Source organism: Charadrius vociferus, unplaced genomic scaffold, assembly GCF_000708025.1.
Source record: "Charadrius vociferus isolate BGI_N301 unplaced genomic scaffold, ASM70802v2 scaffold472, whole genome shotgun sequence".
Taxonomy (NCBI): Eukaryota; Metazoa; Chordata; class Aves; order Charadriiformes; family Charadriidae; genus Charadrius; species Charadrius vociferus.
Genome location: NW_009647735.1, coordinates 6,357,014 through 6,371,766, shown reverse-complemented (window position 1 = coordinate 6,371,766; position 14,753 = coordinate 6,357,014). Strand labels below are relative to the sequence as shown.

The 14,753-nt window shown below is 45.8% G+C and overlaps 1 protein-coding gene across 2 annotated transcripts in view; it reads right to left on the bottom strand.

The window, feature by feature from the left end:
* The window catches only part of FGF13 (fibroblast growth factor 13), a 140,550-nt gene that overhangs the window by 48,510 nt on the left and 77,287 nt on the right, over nucleotides 1-14,753 (bottom strand). The window contains exons 1-3 of one of the 2 annotated variants that reach the window (XM_009881693.1): nucleotides 14,539-14,747; nucleotides 12,398-12,508; nucleotides 6,140-6,243 (exon numbers count right to left, since the gene is read on the bottom strand). In XM_009881693.1, the coding sequence (XP_009879995.1) occupies nucleotides 6,140-6,243; nucleotides 12,398-12,508; nucleotides 14,539-14,725 (402 nt within the window). In that variant the 5' untranslated portion in view covers nucleotides 14,726-14,747. Of the gene's footprint in view, nucleotides 1-6,139; nucleotides 6,244-12,397; nucleotides 12,509-14,538; nucleotides 14,748-14,753 lie in introns of those variants that run through there. The other variant, XM_009881694.1, reaches the window with a different exon arrangement.

Sequence of the window (14,753 nt, the reverse complement as noted above, 5' to 3'; positions counted from 1 at the left end):
GGCATCCACGGTTGAAGGAATCAGAAAAAGTTTATCAGTTCGGGCTGGTCCTACAACGCCTGGGAACCTCCTTGGAGAATGCTCCTGTCCCGGCGCCGATCCCAGACCTGTCCGCTCTCCCACCTTCGCAGCGGGAGCAGTCCGGGCTGTCGGCGTCGCGGCAGGAGCAGAGCAGCCGCCCTCCTCACCCTCAGCACGTTGCACGTTTACCCAGCGTAGAGCAAGGCGTCGCGATGAAAAGAAAAAGGTGCTGCAGCTCTATCTAAGATCCTGTCGCCGAAGAGAATGAACTATATTAAGGTATAGCCTGCACTTGAGCATTCATGGTAAAAAATGATTTATACTGACATGCAAATTTAACTAGATGAAGCTTTTGATTATTTCCCCTATCTCTTGGTTTGTGCTATTTCCCTGAGGTGGAAAAATGCTCTTTGCCAGTAATTCATTATAAATGCCCCAGCCATTCCCATTAGCTACAGCAGGTCTCCACTGCACTGCTCAGTATTAAAATATGCACAAACTTCTCTTCTCTCCAACTCACCAAAACCAATTTTTGAATCACTCTGCGAATTTAATCACATTTCACTTCTCTTGGCTATAATCAACGTGCGTGCTTCAGACAATATTTACTTTCTGTGCAGGTACCAAACTTATATATGACAATCTATTTTACATACAGAGGACAATGTTAGCTGAACGCTCTCTTAGGGTAAATCACATATAAAATTCTGCACAGGGTATTATATAAAAGTGCTCTTTAAACCCATGCTAACTCTGTACCAAGTGCATCAGACAAGAAATGGCAAAATTAAGCCACGTACAGAAGCTCTATTAACTCAAACATATTGGACATCCTACAACAGCTAACAAAGCAAGCACCAACAACTCTGCCACACAGTGTTCTTTCTAATACCCACCCTACAAAAGGCTGGACACCCTGAATTTCCAATAAACAAGCCAAAAGGCTGCAGGAGGAGTGGACAGACTGGACCCTACCACACGTGGTCAGGGCAAAGGACTACTCTTAGACAAGGACTCCATCCAGCCTGGGGGAAGCTGTAAGCTTACTGGCGTACGACACTGTAAAAACAAACGCTTGTGCAAATCACAGGAGCCCAGAACAAGACAAGATGCAAAACACTCTTTACAAGCTGAGTTGTGTGGCTCCTGAGATCGGCCAGAGGCACGCAATGAGCGGCACAGATTTAATTTTACTGTTTCTGACAACATATCCAGGCTAAGCAAGCACACAACCACATGGAATGTTCTATCAGAGAAATATGCATTTCAATGACAATCATGAAATGATTTTTAAAACTCTAGCATGATGGTTCACAGAAAATACAAGCCTAGATGTTCTCAGGTTGATTTTTTTTTTTTTTTAAATTTGCTGTATTTTGGGTTACGTTTCAGCCTATGTAGAATGCAAGCAGCACACCCAATTCTCTTCACCTACACACATGCCTTCCCTTTAATGAACTTCACTCAGCTGCTGCGCTGTATCACTGCGAGCCTCCTCCGCCACATCGCAGCCCCTTTAATGAGAAAGCAATAGCTCCAGGACTACGTGGCTGACAAACACATCCTCAACATATTTTTCACTCTTTTGTTGAAGACAACGAAAGAGCACAAGGAATTCACGGGGTACGGAACCTAAAAACACTCAAGCACAGCATATATGGCGGTCATCAGAAAGATGGGGTCGTTTGCAGAAAGAAAAATCAGATAAATTAAAAGCCATCCTAAAACACAAAAGGGCATGATTCATGGTGTGGTTACGTAAGGCAGCAGTGCCATAACGCTGTTTAAGTCATCTTGCAGCAGCATGACAGCGATTTAAGAAGGGATGAATCAAACCCCATGTTTTCATTTTAAAAGGATGCTCAAAGCATCAAACCGCAGGAAGAGCTACAGCTTCACCTGCCTCCTGACAGGGTCCCTCCCGGTACAACTGTGAGGGTGGGCTCGGCTTGGGACATGTAGTCGCACAACTCCCTTCAAATTTGGTAGGAAACTGGCTAGAAATAAAAACCCGTTTCAAATGTGGTGTTGTTCCATGATACGAAGATGCATTTCCCACCCGGGGTGGAGAGGAGGCGCACACTGCGCCCCGCGGGGCAAGCAGCGGCAGCAGGGCAGGCTCTGGGGGGGACCCAAGGTCGCTTCCCTTCCCTGCCATCCAGGACTTTTAATGCACTTCTACCGCAAATGTAGATAATTATATATTTATTTTAACATAATATCTTTTTTTTTTCCTGCTTAGCCGAGTTGCTGCCTTGTCCCCGAGGAGCTTTTATCATTACATTAAAGATCTTATTTTTGCTCTAACTGACAGATGCCGCAAACTATCTATAAACTCTGGCAGCCAACTACAGATATCTGTTCTCTGCAGATTTATTATACATCACTGATCCCCTCATGGAGAAAATTCACTTCGTTCTCGAGTACAGTCACTGGATGAGCAGCAAACCAGACTACCTTTGAGGTCAGATACCTAAATCTCCATCCTGGCCGACTCCTAGGGAGGAAGAGGCAAGGCAAACACCAGAGCCCAAACTGGATCCACAGATATTCTCCATCTGCCAAAAACTGTAACAGACAGTGGCTAGGACATATTTGCTACATATGCAGGACACTCAGAATCAATTAAGTCAATTCTGTTGCTGCACAGACTAAACCTAAAAAACATACCATAAGGAACAGAACACAAGAATTCACCACAGTCACGGAAAGGGAAAGGAACCGCGATTTAATATTGCAATTTAGCGTGAGCTCCATGGAAATGGGACACCTGGTGTGTTAGCCCTAACGTGCTTTCCTACATGAGCGTGGGAAAGCACTTAGCTGAGCCTCCATTTATCCTCCCGTAAGCCAGATGTCTTTTTTACCTATTTACAAGTGGGGTAATTGCCGTGGACTTAACGGCCTCTTTATCAGGCACGGTGTTTTGGAAGTGTTTCGGGCTAAAAGGCGCTCTCAGGTGCGGGGCACAGACAGTAGCACGGGGTAAGGAAGAGGGATGGCACGGTAGCGGGGTGGTTTTCGAACCGTGTACCAAATAGATCTATAACCTTCGGCAATGCAATCTGAAGGAAAGGATTCTGCACAGACACCAGCGTGACTGAAGCGCCAGAGTCGCAATAAAACCAAGAGCAAGTGATCATGACATAGACCGCGATATTCTCTCCCCCTATTACATTACATCATCAATGCTAATTTAATTTCTCCCTGGAAATGATGCAACTATCTGTTATAGTTATCTACAGTTTGAGTACATCTCTACTTTTCCATATATTCTCGCTTCAGGAATTTGACAGTGTTTTGTGGGGCTTTTGCTCCCGATCAATCCCATGTCGCCATCTGTCCGCTCCTGACAAATCCCATTCGGGAACACATCCCTGTAAGGGCTTGGAAACCCTCAGGATGCGTCGATGTCATTTACTTGAGCTGATCTGTTCCCCCGACTCCCTGTTGGCATCCCTCGAACAGGTGAGTGTTCAGCTGGTATAAATCAGCTGAGCTCTCTTGGGACTCATTTACATCAACCAAGAATTCAGCCCAAAATACAGAGCTGACTTCCCATGCATCAGACTGTCAGACTGTATCCCTTGCTGAAAGGGCCACCATCAGCAAAAGAAGTGCTAGAAACATTTAAGAAACAGTGCTGGAATGGCATTTCTGGCAACATTTTTGCCTAGCAGGTGAAGTAGGGGCAGATGGTCCTCACCAGCCCTTAAGGACAAACCAACCAAACCAGAATCCACCAGGTGATAAACAGCAGATCATTGAGAACTTGGGTGGAAACTTCCTTTGGAAAAGTAGATCAACATTAAACGGACGCCCGTCTTTAGGAAGAGTATTTAAAAATATGAATTTGGGACACAACATGACAAAAGTCTAAGGGCTTGCCAAGCCCATCAGGTTCAAGAAGAATAAAGGAATAAATGTAAGAAAATATAGCTGCCTAATAAAGAAACAAAAATGACCATTGTTATTGAGGGGAAAATAGAGGGATGTCACCAGTTAATTTTGCAATAGCATAAACTATTAAATTCACAGATACTAAAGGGTTCAAGGAAGACTGTCTTCATGGCAACATATGAGACCATGTGAAGAACTATCCCTAATCAATGCAAATACCAAAAATTACAATCAAAGTGAATCTCTGAGCTCTGCCTAAGACGCCTAGATACCCATCAAACTAAAAGCTGGACTTAGTCTAAATCAGGGTGATATTATAGAATCACAGAATCCCAGACTAGCAGGGATTGGAAGGGACCTTCGGAGATCATCTAGTCCAACCCCACCGCCAGAGCAGGGGCACCCAGAGTAGCTGGACAGGAATGCGTCCAGGCGGGTTTGGGATGGCTCCAGAGGGGGAGACTCCCCCACCTCTCTGGGCAGCCTCTGCCACTGCTCTGCCGCCCTCACAGCAGAGAAGGCCCTCCTCAGGTGGAGATGGAATTTCCCATGTTCCAGTTTGTCCCTATTGCCCCTTGTCCTGTCGCTGGGCACCACTGACAAGAGGCTGACCCATCCTCTTGCCACCTGCCCTTTAGATATTGACAAGCCCTAACAAGATCAATGATGAGATATTCTTCCCCTCCTCCCCACATCGAGGGATACCAGAAATGATACTTCATTCTCTCAGTGCCGTCTTTGACTTCGGGGTTATGTTTCACACGGAGAAGTTACTGCTCTGTTGTAGGTTAACAGTGGCAGAATCTGTCCCCATCCCATTTTCCGCATCTTTGCAAAAAATAGAACTGATTCTTCCGGAATGCGCGCGATGAAAGAACAGACCTACTCAGACCGAGCACGTTCGCTGTGCGCGGCGATGGAACTTCGCTTCACGTACAAACCTCCCTATCCCACCCTGAGCCGCGACTGGAGGTGACGCTCCCCGAGGCGGCATTGAGCCCGCAGAAGCCGGCAGAAAGCTGAGCAGCCAGAAAGGAGAGCAGCGGAGGATGCTAATGTAAACGAAACCGCGCCGTGCGGTCAAAGGTACGTTGGCAGTGCAAATGTAAACGACCCTGGCGCAGCCACAGCCCCGCGGCTGCACGGGATTAAGGGGACTTTGCGCGATCCGGCCGCGTGGCGACAGCCCTGCCAACGGACCGGTGGATTAACCGCACTAAGCAAACAGCCAGAGTGAAAAGAAAAGCAGAGTTTGATGCCCTTCACTGAAATTTTACTCTGTCCCACGGCACAACCCGTTCTAATTTGCTTGCGCTCTGGCAGATACAAGAGGAAAAAATATGCAAAGCCGCCCCTCGTCCCAGCTGTCAGCATTGCAAAACAAACGAGAGATTTGAATAAGTTTACTTAGTTGTTATCAGTATTAAAGGCACCTTAAGGGAATCATTCAGAGAGGAGAATAATTTGTAGTAGATAATAAACCACATTTTCCTCTATGTTCCTCCTTGGGAAAAATCTATTAAGACTTTATAATTAAAACTCCTGCATATAGTTCAACTAAATGTTTTTAATTGAAAAAAATGGTCTATTTTTAAAAATGTCCTTTTTATCGTAAAAACACTGTTTGCTTCCTTGCGAAACGCCACTGAAATTTATTAACTACCATTCTTCATCAAAACTGCTAATAAAACATTTCTTTACTCGCTCAGCAACTTGAAGCCATAAGATTTTGGCACCTAATTCCACGTCTATTTGAAAACCCTGGCCAAACAAACCAAAAAATTACTTTCTCTAATCCCTTTTAATCACAGTAGCAGAGATTATATGGGAAGATCTAAAATGTGTTCAGGCATGCGTGTCATTCCCCAAATTGTCCCTCTCCCCCTGTCCCCTGCGCTGATTAGCCCCATCAGCCCACAGTGACCGAGAGAGAGCATCCTTTCTGTTTGGGGTTTCGCTTCTGGGGTTGCTGTTATTTCACGCTTCAGGATCACTAGTTCGCATCGAAGGCACCGCAGTTTGATTCCGTACATCCATATGTATTCATACTGGAAAAAGCGTAATAAGCTAAAAACAGACTGTCACCACGTTCGCTATACTGAATTTGCTGTCAAATCTGTCTAAAGGTTATAAGCAGATTCCTTGGAGCAGTAAATTATTCATTTACTAAGTTCTTACCGCACTTTGAGTGGGAATAAAATTAAAAGTGTTTACTTACTGATGTATATAGGTATCCTTCACTGTTCATTGCCAGGTACAATTTTGTTTGAACCCCCTGAATCGCCACCACTCGTAAACCCACAGGTATGAGGTTAAACAAAGCTAGGAGAGAAAGGAGATGGAGAGCAAAATTAATCCTTCAGAGTATGCAGATTAGATAGAGAATTAAACCATGATTACCAGAACCAGATAAAAAATGCCCATTCACACATATATTAATTTCTATAGGTACTACAGAACAATAATGCTATTATTGTGTTCTTCTATAGCAATTTCCACCTATAGCTCAGAAATTAGCTACAGAGGGTATCAACGTATCTCCCCCATTCTGAAGATGATGAACTGGAGGTACTGAGAGCTGAAAGGATTTACCTACCACATGAGCACAATCCAGGGGCTGCTGAGTAGAGTTGAACACACTTAATTTGGTTTTGAGTTTTGGGTGGGTTTTTTTTTCCTGACAGTAAGCGCAAAAAAAAATAAAATCCAAAAACAAACAAAAAGTTTTTCAAAATGACAAAAACTTTTTTTTTTTTTGCAATTTCAGATGAAAGTCAGTAAACCTTTTTTTTTAACCAAAAGGAAGGAGCAAGATGAAGTTCAGAAAAGTTAAAAACCTTCATTAACATCTCAAAATGTTTCCACTCAAAACCCATCGGGGTTTTTTTTTTTTTTTAAATCTTTTTGAGGGGAGAATGGGTTTGAAACTACAGAGTTGAATAAATTCAAAATGAGATGAAAGACAGCATATCCTTTAGATCAAGACCTAAATCTTTCCTTTCAAAATTGAGTTGCTTCGAATGTTCTGCCTGCGTTTATGCTTGTATATGTGCTAACAGTGGCAGCATTTATAAGCAGAGAAAATTCTCTCCAAAAAAACCAAAGATTCTGGTTTGTAAAGTGGCAAATTAAAAAATAAAACAAACAATAAGCAAAGCTCTGCTGTAGCTTAGATTCACGGATATGTTAAAATTGAACACAGATAAAAATGAGTTGAACACAGTATTCTGTGTTCAAGACACAGGATTAAAAATAAAGGGGTGTTAAGGAAATTTTCAAGAACTGTTAACATAACCCAAAGCATCACCTTTCAGTCTCTTGTATAAATGCAGAGAAAGGATGAAGTAAGGCCAAACTGGCTCTTATTTCCAATGGTTTATTGTTTGGCTGGAAAACTCCGATCTGCTTCAGGCTGAAGTTTGGTATTTATGGTCACTGTCTGACACTAATTTAAAACTGAATTATGAATTTGATAGATTTTTAATATTTCCAAAAGCATAAGCTAAGAATTACGACCCATTATAAATTCCTTTTGCAGCCTGGCAACCCCCAAACGGTCATGTTTAATTAAAAGAAAATTCGCAGCCTGCCAGCGTTTAATACAGATGCTAAATCCTGGGTGTGGGGTTGTCAAGAACGTATCAAAAAAGGGGGCTGGCAGCCGAGGGACACGCTCCGGGCTGGGCTGAGCCTGCCCTGGCACCCCACCGACCTGCGGATGCTCTGCCCCCACGCTGGGGCACCTTTGAGCACTGCGTTCCCAACAACGGTCGAATATAGCAGAGCAGGTGGAAGTAATCAGAACTAACAAAAAAAAATACGTAGGAGATCATAAAATGATACCTGCGTTTTTCTTTGCCTCTCACAGACACGAGTGTGCATGCAGACACAAACACACACGCGCGCAGCCCCTCCTCACACTCGCTGCAAGCACAAAAGCAAGAGGAATGGCTTTCCCCATCACTAAAACAAAACCCTCTCGGTTCTGTGCAATTTGTGGCACGCAAAACGTAGATTTTTCAATACCGGAAAGGGATTTTCTCATTCGCTCTACCAAACGCTTGAATTTATTTAGGGGAGAAACTATTCCTTGTCTGACTCAGTAAATATTCCCATGGAGAGCCCTCTTCTGCAGTTCAGCCCCCAAAAAGCATCATCCCATCTTCGTGGAGGCAGGAGAGCACAATTTAAAGCTCAGGATCCAGGCAGAACCTGGAGATCTCTTTTGAGAGCTGCTTTCTTAATGGCATATTCACGAGTGGGGCGAGCGGGTGGGTATTTTCAGCACGAGGATACGTCTCTGGGCTCTGCTGTAAATAGTGCCACGAACCTGTCAGTAGATGGGCTGAGGACAGAGCAAAGCCTGGGAGAGTGGAGAATCAGGGTGGTTTGGGTTGGAAGGGACCTTGGAGATCACCCAGTGCCACCCCCCTGCCCTGGGCAGGGCCACCTCCCCCCAGCCCAGGTTGCTCCAAGCCCCGTCCAACCTGGCCTTGAGCACCTCCAGGGATGGGGCAGCCACAGCTTCTCGGGGCAAAAGACACAGCTGGCAGCCGGAGAGCCAGGTCTTCGTGAGCCCTTCCCGGCCGGGCTGTGCTCGGCAAAGTGAGCGGAGACACCAGGCTGAGCGACTACTGCCCGGGGAGGACTGGGACACCCGCTGCGACGGGCGCTCAGCTGCTTCCCAATGTGTTTTCCTGCCATAAATGTAGAGGGTCTATTTTGAGGCCAGCCGAGGGCCGGGCAGACTCAGAAGCTGGTTTAGACACGGGTGGGATGAGCAGCTGCTGTGGCACAGACTCACGGAAGCTGCTAAAGGGCTGTGGGGGAGGAACGGTGGCTCTGCCGCCGACGGGGAGAGGGACCGGCTGTCAGAGTGGGGGGACAGCCAGACACCCCGCCAGGCTGCCCCAGCTGCTGCATACAAGATGAGGGGACACCGGCACTGCGGCAAAAAAGGGGACGGTCCCCTTTAGTGGCAGCCATCGCTCCCACCATCCTCGCGCAGCAGCAAGTCCGATTCCTGCCTCTTTTGAGCACCCTGGGCTGGTGGGAGGTGTCCCTGCCCATGGCAGGGGGTTGGAACTGGATGATCTTTAAGGTCCCTTCCAACCCAAACCATTCTGTGATTCTAGGATTCTGTAACAGCGAGTGGCTCATCCGTGACCAGAGCCACGCAGCCCCCTCTTCTGCAAGCCCCCGACGCCGCAGACAGCGGGTTTGAGATGCTACCACATTTCCAGGGGTTGACCCTCGTGTGGGCAAGATAGGGCAGAAGGGGTGGCAAAAAAGCCACGGGAAAATAAATTGCTCGCTCCTTCAATAAGTTTGTGCTAGCATAAAATAATGCGAAGTTATTTGCATCCTAGCCTTTCCCTATGACATTCGTGCTGTTTAAAATAAGGGTAGAATATCCAGCGCAATGAAAAACTTGGTGATGCCTCAGGGAGAGCTGATCTCTGCTGCGGCCCTTGTACAATACAAGCTGACAGAGAATAAGAGCTGCAAAAGAAGAGGCAGCAGGTCACAGCTGGATTTATGAACGTATACATTACTGTGAGGTCTGAGCCATCCTTGGCTTGGCCACCTGGACCTCTGTACGCTTTACAGCAGCATATTGTTTCCTATATTTCCTTATTTTATCAGTCTTGAAATCTCTTCGGCTTGCCAAAATTGGGGAATAAATTCTGCCTTGATGTAAAACCTTGCCCTATTTAACGAGGCAAAAAATCTGTTTCTCAGCCAGGAAATCCTTTCCACGAGGCACCTCCTCAAACGACACGGACTCTCGGCTAAAACCCAGGTCTGGCGAGTGCCATGGCTCCTCCAAGCCACGTTTCGCTTCCTGCCGAAGTCGTGCTCCAAACCCCTCAGCTTTCCTTTAAACTCCCTGCAACCGGGGATGCAACCTTGGGTTTGTGAACCCCACGTGCAGCAGTGGGTCTGCAGAGCTTGGAAGAGTTGCTCCCAAGTCAGGAGCCGAAGGGGACCCTCGGGCAAGCTTCCCGCTCACCTCCGGGTAGCAAAGGATGGAGAAAGTGGGCTCCTGGCCCCAGGATGCTCTCAGGAGCCCAAACCAACAGCCGGGGGCTGTGAGCTCTCTCCAGCCCTGCCATAAACAGGCAAGAAATTTCCAAAATTTAAACGAGGCTGACCAACGCTCCGTCTGGGAGACCAGGCGGGCTATGGCTACGTCTTGCTCTGAAAAATGCAGTTTCAGAGTCCGAGCGCTGTGCAACCGCTTTGTTGGCCACAGCTGACTTTGAGGATGTTCCCCTTACTGTTAAAGGGAGCTTTAATTATCACCCTTCAAGGCAAAGGAAGCGGTCTCAGAGCAAACATTCAGCGAAGGTGACAAAAGGGAACAGCAATGATATCCCTCCGGGCTGCAAAGGGGAAGAGAAGGGAGCAGAGAAGGGGTCCCCGTCATTCAGAGGGGGCTACAGTCCTGTGCAGTGCATTAACATGGGCTAAATGAGAGATGTCTCTGCAGATATTAGAAGAAGGGATTTTAGAGGGCCTGATCCGCTTAATATTCATGTGAGCAAGGCTTTGGGAGAAGCCCCTTACGTGGACTCGGATCCACAGCATAAATCAGTCTCTCTTACTAGTTCCATGAAAAATATGGCAATTAAAACAAATTCAGGGCTGCGGGACATTCAGGTCTATGCACTTACCTTACATAAGAGAGGAATATATACAAAAGCATATGTTTTTTTGTTAATGATAAAACCCTCCTCTGAACACCTAGGTTCTGCAGCCCAGCTGCAACCGCTTCTGGGATACTTCCATTATATTTAAGTATTCAGCGTTCTGGAAGGCTGGTATCCAGCAACAAGGTGCTTTTATGATTTGCTTTGCAATCTGTCAGGTTATGGGAAATTTAAGGACACAGTGAAAACACACATATCTTAGAACCGGACACATTCGTATAAATGACAAAAGGACACATTCCTGTAAATTTATCTTCTTTTGAATCTCAGAATCCCTCTTGGAGGAATTGCAAGCGAAGTATTTGAATGAAAAAATCACTGAAAAAATATGGCATTTTAGATATTTGGTCTGGTACACAAAAAGCTTTTAATAGTATCATGCTTTGATGTAAAGAGTAAGCTTTGCCTATTTCTTCTACTTTTTAAAGATAATTAACAGAACTACCCTGAAATCCTGAACGATCTGTACTGACTTTTTGTGTCACAAATATTAGAGCATTCACTTGAAAGAAAAACCATGTTTAGGGTCTAGCAGGATCAGTCTTAGAGTAGGTTTAGTGGCTGCACTGAGGAGGACTCAGCGGGACGGCCGCAGCCGCCCAGCGCTGCACTGAGCTGGTCCTTGCGCCGCCTTCTCCGCGGGTGAGGACGGGACCCGGAGCCAAACCTCAGGTGTCCCACGCTTGGGCTTTACCCTCAGGCCAGCACCGTCAGAGGATGCTGAGGAGATCTCCTTCAGCAGCGTCACCGACTCCCTCCTGTCCCTCCGAAGTTAATACAGGGATGCAAAAAGGATTAAAGAGTGGGCCGGAAAAGCGTGGGAGCAAGCGATGGGACGGGGAAGACAGGATACTCCCTGCTGCATCTATAGCGCTTGCTCTGCCATATTCGAGTGGCCCGTAAAATGAAACGATCTTTCATCTGCAAGTGCTTTTCATCCGAAAAAAGATGGGACTTAAATCAGTGCTCGTTAATAATTTAAATGAAAAGTCTGCCGGTTGATTTTCGGGTTTGTTCTCCAAGTGGCCTGAAATACCTTCTCAAACTCCTTGCTCCTCCTTTCAGAACAGAAACGTAGTTTAAGCTAAACAGTACAACTACGTGAAACACTTAAATGTTTTATTCACACACCCCGAATCTGTGCTCTAGTCATATTTTCCTGTTTTCTATTAATTCTTCAAGTTGTAAAAAAAAAACCAAAACCACCAAAATCAAAAACATTTAGAGCTTTTTCCACAGAAAAGCTGAGGGAAAGAAATCTGGATGAAAGCTGAAGGTATAATTAAGTTTAGAAGTGGTAAAAAGTAATAATAATAGGGAAATGGGAACTTTAAAACGATGATGAACTCTCATTGTGTGAAATAACACAGCTCTGTTTGAATGAGCCCCTGTTAAGAGTGGAGATCGCGTTATTCTATTTCAGGCGCTCTGAGTAGGCGAGCAAATTTTCCCTGTTGAAAAAAAAAAATCTAATAAAATCCAAAGGACAGCAATGAACTTCTCTAGATTACCATGGAGATAACATTTGCTTTGTTTGTCATATGTGTCATCATTACCTCCCCTAGTTCATTATTTCTATAAGCGATTTTTATTTGCATTTCTCTCAGACCCAGTAAGTCTGAAAGGCTCCTGCGCTGGGAGCGCGGCGTTAATGCCGCTTCCACTCACTCAGTCATCCCAGGACAACAATTTTGAACGGATCTATATGGGAAGAACGAGACAGCACAATTCACAAACACGCCATTTATTCTCGTGTCACTTACTATAACTACTGTCCTCCTCTTTTGTTCCATCAATTGTTCCATCTGCTTGCAACTGCAAGTGGTATCCTTGCCTGCTGTATAGCTTTGTTACTATACCTTTAAGCTGAGGCTCTGTAAAAAAACAACAGCGAGATTAATGTGGGAAATCCTGATGTGCCGTGTTCCAAGCGAGCAGGATGCTCAAAACACACCTCCGGGTTTCTTCTCAAGGCTGAGATATGCAAAAAGACCCAAAACAACAGCAGGGCAACCGGCTTTGCAACGCTTTTCATTTAGGTTGAGATCAAATTTATGTCTGAAATCAATTACCAAAAAATGATTAAATGCCACTCTCGATTGTAACATAGGTAGCACAATAAATCCGGCTTCCAGTGACTCCAAATTCCGACAGTGTGCTGCTTGGCCTCAGGAGCTCAGCCCTATCTCTTTTAAGATTAGGAAGGAGCTGGCAAAGAGCGTATTCTGCCTTTCAAAAAGGCGTGAGTTCTTAAATGGAGAGGAAAAAGAGGACTACTACGATAGCGCTAATAAGAGCCATAGTGACAGTTGAGAGCCTAAATATATAGCAGCGAACGTTTAGCAGAGGAACTGCTGCAGCTTTAATAAACAAACCCCCATTCCTCGCTGCTCTGAGGAGCACAGAGCATCCGAAGTGATAAACTACTCAATGAACATATTGCGTTTTGGGGGGGGGGGGGGGGGGGAGCCCTGAAATCCAGCAATGTGTGGAACTGCAAAATAAATATTACCATAAGGGTTGAGGTAATTACCTCATCAGCTAGAAGAAGAAAGATCAAAACAACGCATAGTTTGGATAGATTTTTTTTTTTTCATAACCACTCTCAGATTCACAGTTAGAAAGTGAGATATCGCATACGGTTTCAGATCATTCTAGACCAAAAAGTAAACAGCAACAGGATCTGCTGTCGAGCCTGTCATTTAAGATACCTAGGTAATGCACCAGGAGTAATTGCAAAAAAGCTCTACTTCCACTGAATCCCAATGACATCTGCATTGTAGTCATTTCCCCACGATTATGCTTGTCAGGAGGTGATGCATCTCCGCAGCTCGCTCCACAACAACTTACTTAATTCAGAGATAAACATACTGTGAATATACGATGTGTCATTTCCACCAGCCAATGTCTGGCTAAGATTCCTCGTGTTTATAATCAAAGATATTAGGGAGGCTCGGCTACTGTACTTCATTTTGGAAGGAGACGAAGGCAAAGCTTACGATAGTGTGCATGAGTATATTAGCTCCTATTGGCAACCTTTAATAAGGGTACTGATGGATGCACGATCCTTACCTACCAACTTTTCTAACGAGAAATTAATTCAACCCCCAACTTTGGCTTTTTAGTCATAACGCATCCCGAAGCTGTTTGCAAATTGCGAGCCAGGCACCTCTTCTGTGGCCGCTGAGAGAGGGAGAGGGGTTAAGTGGCTAACGGCATCAATGTTTCAGCACAGCAAAGCGATAGCAACATTACCAGAGGGCTTTGCTCCTCCCATGTACAAAAAAAAAAAAATAATCCCCACTCAGAAGGGACTGAGTCTTCACGCCTGAGCTTTTGCACCTCTGACACAGAGAGCATCGCGTCTGCGGGGCAGCTGCATGGCGGAGATTCCTAGAAAGGAACGGGGCGCTGAAGCAAAACTCTGGAAGGTGTCAGCGCAAGCAAAAAGCCTTGGCTGCAATCGGCAAATGAAGCACGGCACAGGCATTCTGCGAAGCAGGAAGACAAAACCCAGATCTCTAGACTGCTAAGTTATTTAACGTACAACTGAAGGAGGTGTACGTGTGGGAACTTCCCATACAAACATCTCCCCCACAAATAAATCACGTGTGTTCGTCTATGTGTATGTGTAAGACGGGCTACTAAATTACCCGTACATGGGCGTGCAAGTGAGGCAGAAAACAATGGTGTGTTATCCAAATAAACCAGACAAGCACAAAAAGGGAAGGGACTGGCATGGGGTCCCCGCGTCTATCGCATCCTACAAGCCAGGAGAGACAACACCTGCACATTCATTTTACCAGCCCTGAGGCACCGGTCCCGCTTTCCCCACGCCTGACGCGTATCCCAGTTTGCATTAAATTTAACAAACCAACCCCCCAAAGACATAACCCCTGCCAACCTGGTCGCCGCCTTCGCCTTTTCTTGGAGCCAAAGAGTTTGACCCTGGAAAACACATTCAACTTGTTCTTGTCGCAGCTTCCCTTGCTCTTGCTGGGGCTGTTGACACACTTACAGGCATTGGACTTCTCCCGCTCCCTGGCTTGTCTCTTCTGGCGGATCAGGGAGCTGGCGATGGCTGCGGCCATGGCCGCCACCGCCCCGGCACCACCGGCG